This window comes from Mastigoproctus giganteus, chromosome 4 (genome assembly GCF_048544385.1).
Source record: "Mastigoproctus giganteus isolate SK-2022 chromosome 4, ASM4854438v1, whole genome shotgun sequence".
Lineage (NCBI taxonomy): Eukaryota > Metazoa > Arthropoda > Arachnida > Uropygi > Thelyphonidae > Mastigoproctus > Mastigoproctus giganteus.
Genome location: NC_143578.1, coordinates 63,531,824 through 63,550,783, shown reverse-complemented (window position 1 = coordinate 63,550,783; position 18,960 = coordinate 63,531,824). Strand labels below are relative to the sequence as shown.

Here is an 18,960-nt window from a genome sequence, read left to right as displayed (position 1 = left end):
GAGTTAAGTGGATTGGATTACTGTTGATTAGAGCTTTTAAATATTTGATTTATTTAGATATTGTTGGATTATTTTGTTATAGGTTTTACTGTAACAGTTTGATTTTAATAATATTATAGATATAATTTTTTAAAGTTAATTTTCTTGATATTTAGCTAATTTTATAATGGTAGTTATGAGATCTGCCTTAAACACGTCACAGGGTATCGTGACTCACACGGAAATAGCCGATGGTGATTTACAGGTGAGTCATGTTTAATCCGTTGTTAAACCTGTGGAATGTTTTCCAAGGTTGCCCTGGTGACTAATCACAGCTCACCTGGGGATTCTTTTCTTTGTGATCGATGTAAGGAGTGCACCGATCTTAAATTAAAATTTGGTGCACTGATGGAACAATTTGAGTCCCTGAAAAAACGGGTGCTTGCCCTCGAGAATAATGCATCTGGGAGCTTGTCAGGGACCCAAGACTCCAGCAATCTACCAAGGGATGCACACCCAATTCGGGCCTCAAAACAGAAAAACCAAGTGCAAACTACTCTGGTTAAAAAGGACATTGCTTTATTAGGAGACTACATTGTCGGGGAAACAGGGAATATTTTTTGTAAAGGATAGGTGGAGTAGAACCAGAGTATGTCTGCCGGGAGCAACTGCTAATGATGCACCAACAGATTGTCAGATTTTAAGGGGGGTAAAGAGAATATTATTATTCATGTGGGGACTAATGACATTAAACGTACACGATCTGACGATTTGTTGGAAAAATACAGGACCATGCTGAGGAAATGCCGCGAGCTAGGCTACAATGTCTATGTGTCTGCAATTCTGCCCAGACACGATAGGAGGGATTATATGTTAAAAGCCTTGTGGATTAACTCAAGACTTGAAGGACTCTGCAAGGCTTTAGGGGGGAAATTTCTATCAGCATGGCCCACACTTGTAGGTAGAAGGAATTTGTTTTGTAGAGACGGGATACACTTAAACAAAGGTGGTGCAAAGTTTTTGCCAGTATTATTGAGGATACCTTAAAGGTTCGGGGAAACTGCTAGTTAGGGGGGGATGTGGGTAATACTGACACGCGTTTATCTGATAATATTGGTCAAAGTAACCCTTGCACGTACCTCAAGAGTTTTATCTGTTACCCCAACTGGACATATTACCTAGATGTTCTGGGGGCAGAAACGTTTCAAGTGAGCGGGCAGCTAATTCCAGGAAAGCAAGCCTAAAAAACTTCAAGGGTTGTGGCTAGGGTTGTTAAATATACAAGAACAGTAAGTCTTAATTGTTTATATAGTAATATTAGAAGTGTCGTCAATAAAATGAGCAAATTCGAATTGCTAGTTAAAACAAGTAATGCGGACATAATAGGGCTTACGGAGATGTGGTGCCACCTGGAAACTGGGGATGATGAGTTTCAGTACGGCTGGTATAATGTATTTAGGAAGGATAGGGAAGATAGAAGGGGTGGTGGGGTAATGCTTCTTATTAGAAGCAGCCTGAGTGCAACGATAGCTTTCCCGGATTCAGACGTTTCACATGCTAGTATAGAATCTGTATGGTGTGAGATAGTGGGAAACAAAGGTATAATGCGAGTAGGAGTAATCTACAGACGAGGTGATTGTGAAGATTATGATGAAAGCCTCTACATGCAAATGGAATGGGCAAGTAAGCGTCAATGTCTTATTATGGGTGATTTCAATTTGCCTCTAACTGATTGGAGTAAATAGGAAGGAAACTCGACATGGGAACAAAATTTTTAAATCAACGAGATGACTGTTATTTGTATCAACATGTCAGGGAAAGTACTAGAGAAAAGAATATCCTAGACCTCATCATCACCCATGAATCAGATGACATAACAGGGCTGACAGTAAAGGAACCAGTAGCAGGAAGTGATCACGGAGTTCTACAGTGGATGATGATGATGAGAGAGGTAGCAGCAATAAAAGGCAAAGGAATGAGTTTTAATTTCAGAAAAAGAAATCACAATGTCTTAAGGTACTACATGTCCTCTATTAACTGGGTAGATATCGTGCAGAGAATGAATACATTTTAACTGTGGTATGCTTTTAAAACATTAATCACAGATGCTTTAAATGCGTATTTACCATTAAAAAATACTCCACGAGGAGGGTTCCAAGTTGGATGAATAGTGAAGTTGCCACATTACTTGAGCAGCAGAAAAAGGTGGCATGGAAAGGTTACAGAGCAATAAAAAGTACTGAAGCCTATAACAGCTACAAGATGATCTGTAATAGAGCCAGAGAAAAGGTTCGACAGGCAAAGGCAGTTTATGAGAAATCACTAGCAAACAGAGCAAAGAGGGGGGGATAAGGAATTCTTCACATATATAAATGCCAAGAACAATTCCCTCCTAGCTGAAAGCAAAGTTTTCTTACACCTATCCTACAAGCATGTTATTTTCAATTAAAATTTATGTCTCCATATTAAATGTATTGTCTGAGCAAGAATTAGGATGTCATCCACATAATCAAACTGTAATAGTGTATTAATTTGCCATAACTCGCAATGGAAATTCCATCGCAAACAACCCTTCTGGAGTCGTAATTAAGGAAATATTTATTAGCACCTTAAAAATAAAACCAAAGAGAAAAAATAAATTGAAATAAGTATAAAAAAAATAAAAATAAATAAATTAATTAAAAACTTTCATTTAATGCTTCTGGATAGTTATCCTTCGATATACTACGCTGGTTTAACGTTGCTTAACTTTAATAATCAGAGTAGAAACAGCAGCTAGTTAATACTAACATTTAAAAGGATTATTTATAAAAGAGCACTATTCATATACAACTTACTTCCATACATTTCAACCAATTTACTTTTCAAAATTCTGAATGGAACAGGCAAATCTGGGGCAAAATCAAAATAACTGGTGAAAGTATCAACTTTCTGGCATTGGCTTCATTAATCCAAAAATAGTTTCATACAAAAATACTATGACAGATGAAAAGATAAATAATTATTTTCTATCAGATTTTAATGTACAGTTTACAACCACTGATAGTATAAATAATAATGTCACCTCAAGAGAGGAGAAAGCATGAGTAAATGCTACTGGAGAAAAACAGCAAAATTATATCCTTTACTAACAAAAATTCAGAAAAATCAAAAAGTATAGAATAAAAGGAAACTTTTATGTACATACATACATATATATATATACAGTCTGTCCTCGTATAACACGTGTTTGCATTACACGAAATCGATCATACACGATTTATAAATAGGGGAAAAATGTCGCATATAACACGAACGTAATTCGCTTATGCACAATTCGCCTTTGTGTTTACAAGAAATGGTAGTCGAATGCGGCGGAATCACCACAACTGTACACAACACAGTAGGAATGAAGAGAAGATTCTGAAAATTTGTTTTCACGATTTCGTGGAAGGGGAAACACATTTAACATAATAACGTAAAAATCAACAGAATTTCAGCTACTGTATTGGTATTATCGCAAATGTAATTAGATTGACTTTTACTACCCGTTTATAACAGACTCCACCAATAAACGGAAACTGCAAATAAACTGTTTTTATTGTTTTATGGTAGTGACCTCCAGAAATGTGCTTTAGTAAAACATAAGCATGTAATATATGAGAATAGTATGTTCCCGCCTTTACTGCATTGTTTATTCATTTTGTACACGGGAGTTGCATCGTTTATTCAGTTGCTACTTGTTTGCTGTGCGTTTATGTATATCAAGCTTGCCTCCTCATTTTTGTTCATTTTATAATTGTGCTCTATTCTCAAAAAAAGGAGTAAAATACTTGAAAAAAGTGTGAAAAGGAAGCGTTCTGGTGAAAATACTTCAGAGAGAAAAAGAAAAGCAATATCAATAGAAGAAAAATATGAAATTGTGAAACGCTTTGACCGGAATAAAAGAACATGCGATATTGTGCGTGCTACAGGCCTAAATGAGGGAACACTGAGAACAAGTAGAAAGAATGCAGAAAAAATAAAAGCAACTTTCATAGCAGGAACAACACAAAGTGTAACAAAATCAGTTAGATCAAGACACAAAGAACTGGAAGAGATGGAACGTCTTTTATCTGTTTGGATAGAAGATCAAACAAAGAACAGATCAGGAACAAGTTTGCTTACGATAAAAGCAAAGGCATTGGCAATATTTGAAGACCTCAGAAATAAAGCTGAAAACCCTCAAGAAGTGCCTCCCTTTACTGCCAGTAGTGGCTGGTTTAACAATTTCAGGAAACGTCATGCTTTCCATAATGTGAAATTATCACGTGAAGCTGCGAGTGCAGATGAAGCAGCAGCAAAGGCATTTCCGCCGATACTGAAAAAACTAATTGAGGAAGAGGGCTATACACTGGACCAAATTTTCAACTTTGTTGAAACCGGACTGTATTGGAAAAAAATGCCATCACAAACATATATCTCAAGAGAGGAAGCACAAGCTCCAGGCTTCAAGGCTGCTAAGGATAGGTTTACCGTTATGTTAGGGGCAAATGCAAGTGGCGACTTGAAACTGAAGCCTGTTATTGTTTATCATGCAGCCAATCCACAAGCGTTAAAAGGGATCTCAAGGACTACCCTGGGTGTTTACTTTAGGAACAGCAGAAGAGGATGGATGGCAGGGCAGATCTTCACTGAACTTCTACTACATGTGTTTGAAGATGTGTTTCGAAGCTACTGCAAAAAGAAAAATTTGGATTTTAAGATTTTAATTATTTTGGACAATGCACCAAGTCACCCCCCAACCCTTGCTGAACTGTCACCAAACATCAAAATCCTGTTTTTACCGACTAACACAACATCTCTTATATAGCCACTTGACCAAGGAGTAATTGTAGTTTTTAAGCACTATTACACAAGATGGACATTTAAGATGCTGATAGCAGAAACAGAGGGCGAAAATGCACCAACAGTTAAAGACTTCTGGAAGCGATTCAACATTAAGAATGCAATTTATATAATTGTGGAGGCTTGGAACGAAGTGACAAAAGAATGCTTACATGGTGTTTGGTGGCCTCTTTTACCAGATTTTATTCGTCGTTTTAAAGGCTTTGATCCTGTAAATGAGCTTCCTAAATTAAAAGCATATTGTGTTGCCCTCGCAAAGCAGGTTGGCTTTGAGGAATTGGAGGAAGATGATTTAGAAGAGTTGCTTCAGTCTCATGAAGAAGAACTTTCAACTGAAGAACTGCAACAACTTGTTGCTGGAGGGCAGGTGGAAGGTGAGAAAGACGACGAAGTTGAATGCCTGAACACCACCATAAAACCGCTTTCTACTTCAGAGTTATCTTCAGTTTTAAATTCATTTGAGAAAAGTATGCAATGGCTAGAAGATAACGATTATAATGCAGAAAGAAGCAGAAGAGCATTTCATACAATTCGGTCTGCTTTGGAGCCATATAAGCAGCTGCTTTGTGAAAGGGGGAAGATTGCGAAACAACAGAAACTAGATGTCTTTTTTATGAAAACACCCAAGAAAGAGACAGAAAATGAGCCGCAGCCCTCTAGTTCTGGTGTGACCACATTTCGTCCAAAGTCTTCATCGGCATCTCCTCCACCTCCCAGTTCCGATAATGATGACAACCTGCCGCCACTTTCCCCATAATTAAGCTGCTTCAACCCTTTCCCTCAAGCTGTCATCATTTACTTTTAAGGTAAGAATCTAAATTTAAATGATTAAATTATTAATTTTACATTTTTCAACTGTAAGTGTTTTATTGTGTTTGGTAATGTTTTGGTTAAAAATGTGTGTCCAATCTTGGGTGGTCGGCACCTAACCCTATATTTTCCATAGGGCCTGTTGTTTATATTACATGATTTTGCATTGCACGAGGGTTTCTAGGAACACAACTATCGTGTTATACGAGGACAGACTGTGTGTGTGTGTGTGTATATATATATATATATATATATGTGTATGTACATAAAAGTCTCTTTAAATCTCTGCATGGTGATATTTCACATAAATTTGGACCTGGTGCCCATCAGAGGGGGCACCGCTAAATTTCTATTTAATTGGCTTTTAAATTTCAAAGAATTATTAATCGTATAATTAGATTTTCTAAATTAATTTAGAGTTTCCGCTGCAATATTTTTATTCTTGTTACCTTTCTCTTCCCTCCCTGTTTGATTTGAATCTAGGTTTAATTTTGTTTTTCGCTCTTGTTTTGCCATACTACTGGCATTATTTTATTTTATTTTTTATTTTAAACCTTATTCTAATTTATATGAATATATATATATATTTAAAACTGCATACCTGAACTATTTTCTGTAGTGTATTAGCTGCAGCCACAGCAACACCAGAACCTGCATGGCCATCAAACAAAGCAAAATATACCCAAGGTATTGTATGGTCTACCTATAAAAAGATTAAAATGCCTAATATAAATAATGAATACTATAAAATAACAAGTTATACAAAGTAAATGAAAGGGTCTGCACCCATTTTTATAGCTGGAGTAAAGAAAAGAAGTTCTTGTACTGTGACACTATCCCTCAGCTTTCATTGGTATCATTATAGTTTTATGCAGTCTGATCACTGTGACAGTTGTAATGGATAGAAAATCATCTTAATATTATCATGAACAGAATTTGACAATAAAGGAAATCTATGAATTACCTTAAAATGTTAACACTCATATGAGTCATTCTGAATGTCCCCCTTCCTTTTTTACACTCTAAAACCATTCTGTTCATCTAACTATAATTCAATAATTCCTGTGTGACTGAGTATTTGTACATGAGCCTTAAAGCTAAGCATCCTGTTTTAACAGTGTGCTCTGATATTTAGTGCAAATAAACTGTGAATATCTCCCCCCTTCCAAAACAATTTATGCTATGTGTGCTTTTAAAATTATTTTTCACTTGGCTGCCATTCAACTATACATACATAAACTACCTCCAAAAAGTAGTTGGACATACATACGTTATGATCAACAGTTGAACCATCAATATCCAGTGGACCAATCTGATTCTTCCCTTTCCTTCTAGAGTTTACATAGGTAAAGAACTCTTTGCTATTTTTCTTTGCATCCTTTGCCAAAGATTTCTCATAATCTGCCTTTACCTGCCTAATCTCCTTTGTGACTTGGTTACAGACCAGCTTATATCTATCATAAACTTCCATGTCACCCATTAATTTATATGTATCCCATGCATTTTTCTTCTCATCCATATGTCTCATTAGTTCATCTGACATCCATTTAGGCCTAAACCTTGAACAATATTTCTTAGTTGGTATGTAAAGCCTAGTAGCAGCTTCCAAGATTAATTTTTTTGAATGTTTCTCATTTTGAATTTGCTGTTGGTAACATCATCAGTTGGTCCCACCGTATAGAATTTAAATACTGTCTCAGACCACCATAGTCACTTTTACGAAAGTAAAAACCCTTCCCTTTACTCCCAATGGTAGTTACCTCTTTGAGTAAATCCCACTTCAGCACACTGTGATCACTGCCACCTAGTGGTTCCTTTATCTGCAGATTCGTAATGCATGAAGAATCACTACTGATAATCAGATCAAGAGTATTACTCCCTCTAGTTGCCTCTCGAACATGCTGATATAGAAAACAATCATCCAATAAATCCACAAAAGCCTTGCTAGCGTGTGAGTGACCAACCCACAAATTCCAGTCAATATCTGGGAAATTAAAATCCCCCATTACAAGACTCTCTGATTTACTGGCCCACTCTATTTCCCTGTGCAGTTTCTTATTATACTCATCAGAGTCATTAGGCCTATAACATACTCCTACTCTCAATTTTGATCTCCCAATGCTTGTGTCACACCAAACTGACTCGACACTGCACTGTCCAGCGATGTCGACTGGCTTCACTTCCTTGTATTTTATGTTTCTTAACTAATAGCATAACCCCTCCTCCCTTCTCATCCTGTACACACTGTACTCCCCAAATTCCAGTTTTGCATTCCTTATATCTGTGTGACACCACTTGTCTGATATCCCAACAATATCTGCCTTTGATGTTTTGAGCAATACCTCAAATTCATCAAATTTATTTACCAAGTTCCTAGCATTGGTGTATACGCAAGTATACATGCACCTGTTCCTATTCTTAGCTACCTAACACGACCCATGTGTTTACATGTACTGCAATGCCTCCCAGCAGTCTCTGAAATACCCTGCATCTTGTTTTCCAGGCTGCTGCTCATTCCAATGGAAGCAATGCAAGAATCACTTTCACCTCTGCCATTGGCTACTGTTAATTTATTAGTCCTTGTATCCCTCCAAGCTAGCAGTTTTCCGACCCACCTAACACTGCCTCGATAGCATCAGCAAATATTCTTGCGTCCTTTTTATTTAAGTGTATCCCATCCCTGTAGAAGCAGTCTCTCCTGTTAACAAGTACAGACCAGGCTGAAAAAAATTCTACCCCCATGAGCCTTGCACAATCTCTCCAGGGCTGAATTGATTGACAAGGCTCTCATCATATACTCTCTCCTATCATGTCTGGGCAGAATTGTAGACACTTTCAAATTCAACCCTAATTCACGGCTTTTTTTCAACAGTGACCTGTACTTGTTAAGTAATTCAACTGGTTTTCTATTCTTAATATCATTAGTGTCAACGTGTACAACAATATCACCTTTTGTGCCCTTAAAAGGTGATATCTGCTCTACAACGTCATCAACCTTTGCCCCTGGGAGACATACCCTGGTCCTGTTCCACCTATCCTTTTTACATACCATGTTCCCCGTTTCCCTGACAATAGAATCACCAATAACTACTAGTTCCTGTGGGACCAGCACATTCTGCCTTGGGGGTTGCCTCTGTATTGCGTGATGATCAAGTGCAAGCTCTGGCATTGATGGGCCCCCTCAATTTAGATCCATCGAGGGCATCCACCCTGTCCTTCAAGCTCTCATATAGGCCCATTAAAATGCCGAGTTGTCACCTCATTTCCTCACACTCCTTACATCGCGCACACACAAAGACATTCCCCTTGGCAATATCATGTCCCGTACCTGATTGCTCCACAAACATCAAGCAAGCAGTGCATTTTAAAAGGCTGTGATTCAGAGGGCAACAGTACTCCTCAGTTCTCTCCTGAGCCACAGCACTCCCATTAGCTTGAGATTTTTGCTTTGCTGCTCTGGTTTGAGTGATGATTTCGATTCAATTTCAATAAAATTTCAATTCCAGTACAAAATTATAACCCTAAACTTGTATCTCAACGCAGTTATAACACTATATATCTATATATATTTTTTAATATCGAGTATTATCTCCGAGTTCCGATATATAACTTCCGTATCAAGTTATGTATTAATTAATTGTGTTACGTTTGTAAAATCTAAGTCGTTACATGTATTTAGTTAAAATATACAATTTAATTGACAATGAAGTTTAACAAGATTAATAAATTTTACTGATTAATTGATAATATTATATACTATACTAAGCTAACGCTCTCTATTTCGGGATATAACGTTGTATTGTGTAACAATGGCAGCAAGTTAAGAACGGTAAATCTACGGACACTTAAGTATTAATTAACTTCCAAAATCTCACTGTCTGAATACAGAATAAACCAAGGATCTTGACTAGGTCTATATGCTACTTATAGAAAATAATTTAATATAACAATTAGTCAATTAAGCAGCTAAATATAGCTAAAAAACTTCTCATTTGCCGGAGCTGCAAAATTTGTATAACACGTGGATTGGATACCCTTACAGATACTAAGTAATAACCAACAAAATCTCTATCTCAGTTAAAATTTGAACTAAGTATCATAACTAGGAATATAAAGCTACTCTAGAAAATAAGTAAATATGCCAATTTAAGTTAATAAAACAGAAAAAACTTCTCTATTTTCTGAAGCCGTAAAAGCTTCGCCTGCACAAGGCTACTCTCGTTCTCGTCATTTCAATGTTGAATATTAACAACTTTGGCCTCATTAAAAAGGAATGAATGAACTTCATTTACTGTGTGAAATGCTAGTTCAGATGCACCAGATCGTGACTCTCGAACTGAAGCTACGTGTTGTTTGATATAAAATTCTAGAACCTCCTTGTGGCGCCTACATAGGCCAAGTCGTAGTCTTTGCAGGAAATGCAATAAACTAAGTCATGTATCTGTTGCATAGAAGAATTTGCTGACCATTTTTTTAATAAAGTATGCAATTTGTTAATAGGTTTGGCTATTATTCTCATGTCAGTACCTTTACACAAGTCGTTCAGCCTGTTAAACCAATGTTCTACATATGGCATTGTAATAAAATGATTTATGTTTGTATTTGTTTTCTGATAGTTATTTCTTACTTTTTCTTGAGCAAGCGATTTAATTTTGTTGATAGAGGTAATAGGATAACCTCTGTTAAGAAATCTTTTTTGTTAATTCATTTAATTCTACCTGAAGTCCACTCTGTGTAGTGGAATATTTAAATGCATTTAAAAACTGGTTTAATATGACTAATTTCTTGTAGGTATACAGGTGGTAACTTTTATAATGTAACAGCATGCCCTTGTTCATAGATTTTCTATAAATATTAAAATTTATTATGACATATAGCTCGAAGACATGATGACAGATGGACTAAGAAAATAACAGAATGGTACCCATGAGGAGCTAGAAGAAAACCTGGAAGACAACGATGGAGGCGGACAGATGAAATTCAAGAGTTTGTGGGACGCAAATGGATGGTCATTGAACAAAACAAAAGGAACTGGAAAGTTGCTGGAGAGGCCTTCATCCTGCAGTGGATTCAAAATGGCTGATGATCATCATCCTTGGCAGAAACATGACTCTGATCTTGCAGTCTTTCAATTTCAGGACATCAGTTGAAGGATGAACTGGGCAGCAATCCTACAGTATCAGAGTCTTTTCTTCAAGTGTGTTGGAAAGCAAGTGGCATCTCGCCAATGATACAAACTCACTTTCAAACCATCAAGCAAAAATATGACCTATCATCCAAGCATTGGAAGTATTTTTATAAATCACAGTAGAGATTTCACATTAATGTGTGCTAAAAACACTGAGGATTTTGACTTTTACCAATGCAAAATGGTTTTAGCTTGTTATTTCCAATCATGTTCCCATTTATCAGTACTATTTCAAAGCAGATTCTGTAGAAACCACTTAAGCATTGGTCTATATGCACAGTAATTCTCTCTTTGTTAGTTTTCATACCCATTTTGTTGGGCGTGTTTCTAATATCCAGTGACTTGTTAGGGAGAAGTTTATAATATAGTGCTGTTTTGCTACAGTTGTATGACTGTTCATCTGTGAATTCACTGTCTTGAATCAGATAACGCAGAAATTCAGTAAATGTTTCTGTTGCTGAATTGTTACCAAATGCAGAGTTGTCTACAAGAACTAACTTGGGATATTCCATAATGAGCCTACCATCTCCAAAGCCACCCTTCAGAAGTTTAAAAAAAGACTGGCACATGCATGCACGCACACATACTTTTCCAAGCCAATCACTACACAGAACCAGCCAATTTAAGGAGTTCCAGGACAATGCTCACGACTTTAAGCTATTGCAAATTTCTTTGTTCATTGAAGCTTTCATCTGGGTGACAAGAACCAGTATTCTGTTACATGGTGGCAGCTAGTAGAGCAAAAGTCTCAATTTTATCGTCAATGTCAATTTAGTTTTTTTTAGCCAATGAAGAAGGTGACCAAAGCAGATTCTGGAATACCAGGCATTCTAAATTTTTTGTAAATTTCTAAATTATTAATAAATCCATTAGCCTAGAACATAAAGGAGTATTCTTTTCCATGCAAAATTAGATATAATTAAGCATTCCAAAGCTGGAAAATGCTGTTGTTAATTGCAAAGATGTATTCACTTTTGACAAACAAGCTCTCATTAAAATTCTGTTAAACTCGATGGTTTGAAATTTGCACCCACCTCATTTATTCCTGTGGTCAGATATAGGAGTGGATTAATGGCTAGTTTGGAAAGGCATGTAAGAATTCACAGAACAGGTTCACTTTTATATTAAGGATCTCAAGCCTTTTCACCTCTAATTCCACAACCCTCATAAAACCCACTTACTTATGCAATTAAGAATTTTTGCGAGATCAGGTTTTCACTTTATGTATCTTTTCAACCCTAGTTAGGTCCTACCTTACCCACTTTATATTCACTGCTCCCCCCCAATTTTTTGGTTAGCAACTATGCAACAATTGCCTGTATGTGTACATTAACAACCTTCCTTATTTTCTACATGTTAAAATGGAGTTTTGCGATCTGATTCTGTCACATTTGGGTTTTGCCACCTGATACTTCTAACAAAGGTAGATCCAACTACTCCTTAGCTATATATTAATTTATTAATTCAAAATCAATTGATATATATAATTCTAATTGCAAATAACTACACTCTTAAAATTAATTGCAAATAACTACACTCTTTAAATGAATTTAAATAAATCATTATTACAATTATAACTCCTGACATCCAACGAGTTTCTTACTCTTTTTCTCAATATTTACATAAGTAACTTTTTTTTTAAGGTATTCTTCATTTGGAAAAGTTTTAGTCTTAACTGACTATAAAATACATTTATGATCAGGTGTCTAAGAATCCATTTACAATTTATAATGCTGCACTGATGGAAAAAATTGTTTCAGTTAGCATTGTTTTGGTTGATACTGCTGTGCTTTAGTATTTTCACCAAGACAACTAAAGCAATGAGACATCAGTGTATTGTCTATAATCTGTGTTACAGACATAATAATGGAACTGGACAGGAAAACTTTGTCCAATTCCATGAACAGGGTTCTCCTGTTTTGTGGGGTGAAAAACCCTAGAGGAAACCATTAGATCCTCATATTTTCAGGCCATCTATTCCATATTGAGCTATCCTGATTCTAGCTGGCATGCACATATTAAGATAACAGATCTAGGGGCCACAGTCAACTTGTCCTTAATCCATCTTAGCATCCATGTCATTAAGCAAGATAACTTGGGTTATGTTGTATATTCTCATATGTTTCAAGTGAGCACACAGACTATATACAAGGTGTTTCAATTAAAAGGAACAAGGATCTATCTCACTTATTTTTAGGTTAAGCTATTTGTCATCTGGACCTTTCTTGTCATATTTGGGCTGAAATATTCGAATTTGGTGTTAAAATTGGACTAAGTATTATTATTTCACTATTTCTAAATTAAAATTTTGCCTGATCAACTGCTTTTTTTTTCTCAATGAGAAAGTTGTTTCCCATCCTCAGTTTAGTCTTTTCAGACTAAACTGAAGACAGTAAACAACATTTCAGAAGTACCAAGATAGCATAAAAATATCATCGTAGTACTTTGAAAATGAATGTAACAGTTGTATGTGATGTTTGCACTTCAGTACAGGCACATTTGGCAGTTTGTGTTGCATTTCTGCATACTATGACTGCTGTGTTATCATTATTTTTTCATTCAAATAAAATGGCTTATGCTTGTTTCAGAAGTGCATTGATGATGCTCTTTGAAAATGCATAAACTTAAAAATAAATCATATAAACCTCTGTCTTTTAAATGAAACACCCTCTATGTTCAAACTGTAACATATCTGTAAAAATAAAATTGTAACAATAAATTTCTTAAACACAATGTCACCAATACATTTACATAAATACTATTATTTATATTTAAAGCAGTCAAGTAGAAAAACAAATTTTAATGATTTAATTTAAAATCTTTTTGCAACACGATCACTTCCTGACTTACCATTAATTTTTATTATTTTTTTTAATAACATTAATATCAGAAAAAATGGTCAAACAAATATAAGAATCACAATACTGTAAAGATACAGTAAGACCTCGAAATCTTGAAATGTTGTTTAATCCAAACTCAGTTTATACAAAGCATTCGTTTATAAGAAGCACATACCATTCCCCTGCGAAAGGATAGGCTTTTCTATGTAAATATATTCGTTTATTACAAAATTTGGTTAATATATAAAACAAAGTTTGTTTTCATCGTGTGAGAAATAAATACTGTTATTTTGTATGTTTAATACAAATCTTGGCACAGCTCTCCGATTATTGCCCCTATTATTGCCTCTGGTCACCCGCCAGAGGCAATCAGAAATTACTTTTGTGTAAACAAAACAAGTTTATATTATCTACAATGTAAGTGCACCCTGAAAAACATTTTTCTGGAGGATGAGCTGTTAAATTATAAAAGAATAAAAATAATTTTTATAAGTTGTTTGCATACACTCCTTCACTCTCCATGGGATTAAGGTCAGTTGCAATTGTTATGCCTGTTCAAAGAGTCTTCTGCTACAGGATACACTAATCTATTTTTTGTGCCATTTTATCTGAGCTGTCCTTTTTGGAGCTTGTCTTTAAATTAATTTAAAATGTGTTTATAGTGAATGTTATCTAGCAGTGTTTTGGTGACAAAACGTAAACGGATGAAATTAAGCCTGGAAATTAAACTGAAAATTATATAAGAGACCGATAGGATTGAACGAAGCAAAATAGACATTGCAATGGAATACAATATCCCATTACCTACAATACTGAAAAAAACTTGAAGTGCATGACACTGGAGCAGCAATAAAAAACAGGAAACTAATTCATGGTGCAAAACACAAGGAGTTTGAAACAAAACTTTCAAGTGGTACCAACAAATGCATGCATCTAATTTGCCAATATCAGGTCTGATTTTGCAAGAAAAGGCAAATTACCTAGCTCAGCAACATGGAATTAGTAACTTCAAATGTAGCAGTGGCTGGCTCCAAATATTTAGACAGGAATAACTTGGTTTCATGAAATATTTGCAGCGAGTCTGGATTAGTCAACAAAGAAAAGGCTACAGACTGGTTGTGTTCTGTACAGTCTATTCTCGAAAATTAAGAGGCAAATGATATTTTTAATCTTGATGAGACAGGTTTATTTTATAATTTGCTGCCAAACAAAACATTGTTGTTCAAGGAGTGTCTTGAACAACAATGTGGTGGAAAATTAAGTAAACAAAGGCTCTCTGTTCTTATGCTGCAATTCAGATGGTAATACAAAACTATGCCCACTTGTGAATGGTAAGTTTTCCAAGCCAAGATGTTTTAAAGAAGTTTTATGCAGTGACTGGATGAAGGCATTATTAAAAACTCAAGAGAGCATATAGAGGCCACCTGAAAAAGTATTTGATCCACAATGTAGAAGGGTAGAAGGAAGGAACAATATGCAGCAAAATTGAAATGTCTTGGATGCTATCCGTAATCTTGTTATTGCTGGAGACAGTTTTGCATCAAGTGTAATAATCAGCTGCTTCAGAAAGAATGGCTCTAGAAAGAATATCATTGAAAAACATGGTCTAGCAGATAAATGTGATAGCAACATTGAGGAATGGGGGGAATTTAAAGAAGCAAATGGATTTTGTTGGCGAATTTGAAGAGTTTGTGAAGGTGGATGAAGAAGTTCATAACACCGCAATGTTAACAACAGAAGAGCTGCTTTTCTTATGAAAACCCCAAACACAAGAGGTATTAGAACCTATAGTACTTAGTACCGCGTTTCGGTTGGAGGTTGAGAAGACGAGAGAAGATATTTGATATTTGTTGACATTAGACTTGAACTTCTGTACACTGTAATTTTCAGGAAATACATATGAAGGAAGGTTGTTCCAGAAAATGGCAGTTGAATGAATAAACAAGGAAGATGAAAAGTTGGTTCTGTGAGTTTGAAGTTGGACAGTAAATGGATGTTGGCTGGTGGCAGCACGTGTTCTGACTGTTTTGAAAGAGAGAGCGGAAATTATAGAAGCCAATTCAGAAGAACAGTGCCCATGGAAGTATCTGTAGAAAAGGCATGCAGCAGAAACGGTACGTCTATGAGACCGCGAGTGGAGAGACTCTGTTAGAGATTAGTCATTAATTAACGTAACTGCGCTCTTCTGAATGGAATCTAGACGCCTGAGAGAGGTTTTGTGTGCACCGCCCCAGATGTGGGAACAATATTCCATGGTAGGGCAGATTTGCTATTTGTACAGAGTGAGCAGCTGTTTGGAAGAAAAGAAATGCCAAGAACGAAAGAGAAAACCAAGTTTTTTAGATGTAGAGGAAGCAATATTTGTAATGTGCTTATGCCAAGAGAGATTAGAAGTCAGGGTAATCCCTAAAAGAGATATATCAACTTGCCTAGAAATCAAAGTGTAACTAAAGATAAGCATAGGAGCACAAGAATCCTTTTTGTGAGATATAAGACAAAATTGAGTTTTAGAACGATTGAAATCAACTAAGTTGTCTTTGCCCCACTGGAAAATTACCTGGAGATCAGCATTTAAGGAATTGGTAGCAGATATTCGAGAAGTTGAAGCTGATTGAGTAGGGCAAGGCTTCCCAAAATGAAAAGTGGAATGCAATGTGCTATCATCAGCAAAACTATGGATAGGTATCCAGTCAATGGAAGAAGGTCATTGATATACAAGAGGAAAAGAGTGGGGGAAAGAACTGAACCTGGGGGGACACCGGCATTAGCGAAGAAGTTAGAAGACAGAGAGCCATCTACCATCACCCTCAGTGAGCGATCAGAGAGAAAACTGGATAACCAATTAAAAAAAAAACAGTTGGAAAACCATAAAGATGGAAGCTTGTTTAGAAGACCTTCATGCCAAACACGATCGAAAGCTTTTGAGATGTTGAAGAGCTACTGCTTGTGTTTCAAAGAACTTTTCCATTGAATTCGTCCATAAATGGGTAACATAAGTCAGAATATCACCAGTGGATTGACACTGAAGAAATCCATACTGGCAATCGTTGATCAGACGGAAGGTTTCTAGGTAGTTTAAGAGTTGGCAGTTAATTGATTTCTCCATTAATTTAGAAAGAATAGAAGTAATTGCAATGGGATGATAATTGGATGGGAGGGATTTGTCATCCTTTTTAGGATCTGGCTGGATATGAGCAAATTTCCAAGAAGAAGGAAAAACACCTTTGGAATAAGAAAGTGAAAAAAGGCAGCAAAGAACAGAAGTAAGTTCAGGAGCACAAGTTTTGGGAACAAGTGGAATAATATCTCAGGACTTGGAGCTTTCTTAGCATCAAGATTCGTCAAAATCCTTTTGATGGAAGACCACAGGAGGCATTGAATGGAGTGTGTTGGGAATGATGGGAGTGTTTTACCAAGAACATTAATACATGAGTTGGAAGAAAAATGGGATGCTAGCAGGTCAGCTTTATCCTTAGCTGAAGTGACAATAGAACGATCCGGTTTTGACAGAGGTGGGAGCAGAGATGGGCAAAAGTTGCGGCCAATAGCTTTGGCAAGAGACCAGAATGCTCGGCTACCATTAGTGCAAGAAGCAAGTTTTCTACTCATTAGCCTATTCAAAATCTAGTTTGGACTGATTAATAACTGTTTTACAATTGTTGCAAGCTTTGGTGTAGGCAGAAAATGAAACTGAAGAATTAGAAACAAGCCAATTACGATATGCAACATTCTTCTCTTGAACAGCCTTAGCACATTTATTGGAAACCAAGGTTTAGATAAAGGTCAAGATTTTAAAGTGGAGTGTGGGATAAAGGATTCCATTCCTACAAGAATAATTTCATCGACACGATCTGAGCAAACACTAACATCAGAAGTTTTGAAACAGTAATCCGATCAAGGAAAAGAAATATCGCAGGTCATCCCATTTTGCATTCTTGTAATGCCAAACGACACGAGGTTGGGAACATCTATGAGATAAAGGCTCAATTGGAGAAGGGACAATGACCAAGTTGTGATATGAGGTGTCTAAAGGACCACTCACTTCGACTGTGTACTTAGAAGGGTTGTTTGTGAGAAAAAGATCAAGCGTGTTGGCTGTATGGTTGGGATTGTACAGTATTCTTGTAGGTAAACGAACAATCTGTGCAAGGTCATTAGTAACTGCAAAAGCCTCAGCATCTTGACTAGCCAGGTCGGTGTGACTAGAAAATGGAAGCCAGCTGGAGTTGTGAACATTAAAATCACCAAGGAAAATTACCTCACTATTAGGAAAGTTGGACTGGAGAAAGTCAAGTTGCAAAGAGAGGAAGTCAAAGAGCTCCAAGTGATTAGTGGAGTTGGGAGAATAGTAGAGACAGCAGACGAATTTGATAGAATGAAGCAGAGATTTTAAGTCAGAGAAGATCGAAAAGAGGAGATTCCAAATTACCAAGTCTCTGACAGGGAATATCGGAACAGACATATGTACAAGTACCACATTTGAGGCAAAAGGAATCATACAGCAAATAATTTGGGCAACTGAGATGGGCAATAAACCGATAACTGAGATTCTGTCAGAAAAGGTAGATGGGGCTCGGCAGACTGCAAGTGGAAATGGACATCATTGAGATTAGAATTGAGACCATGTATATTTGTGAAATGAACTAGGAAGTGTTTGCGAGGTTTAGATCTTTTCGCAGATAAGTTTACTCTATTAGTTTGGCAATTCATGATGTACTCAATAGTGTAAGAAAAAAAGGGGGGGGGCATGCTGTATGAAGTAATGAAATTTTTGGATATGGCATACACATGGTAAGAATATACCCAGTTCCTTGACATAATGTGGCCTCGACAATGCCCCTTGCAGACACACTACTCTGACTCCTTCAATCACTATCTGACTGAGTAGAGGTAGCAAGATTATACACTCGCTGATCCCGAAGCCTCCTAAAGAGTTACCAATAGGTTCGGTACTAACTAGCGGACAGCCTGTGAACACCGTTTTAGGGCTGTACCCTCGAAATGTAGGGAAGATTAAATCTCACTATGATATCCATCATAACCTCAAAAGTCATCAGTCATACTGCATGATGGAAGAGATAGGGAAGGGTTGAATGGAACTTAGCTCTGGAGACTAAACATGAGTTCCACCTCTTCAAGTCTCCAATAAGCAAAGTGGTGGTATTGCACTGGTTGATGAGAGTCATCTACCACACGGGCTGAGAACTAAGAAAAATGATGCTGTTTTTGTTACCAGATACAGCGAAAGTGAAGTACACACACTGCCATCTAAAAAAG

The 18,960-nt window shown here is 36.5% G+C and overlaps 1 protein-coding gene across 1 annotated transcript in view; it reads right to left on the bottom strand.

Moving 5' to 3' along the window:
- LOC150086789 (protein phosphatase 1H-like) overlaps positions 1 to 18,960 on the bottom strand; it is a 178,691-nt gene that overhangs the window by 119,917 nt on the left and 39,814 nt on the right. The window contains exon 3 of the mRNA XM_090372757.1: positions 6,257 to 6,354. Coding sequence (XP_090228883.1) covers positions 6,257 to 6,354 — 98 coding nt within the window. The remainder of the gene's footprint in view (positions 1 to 6,256; positions 6,355 to 18,960) is intronic.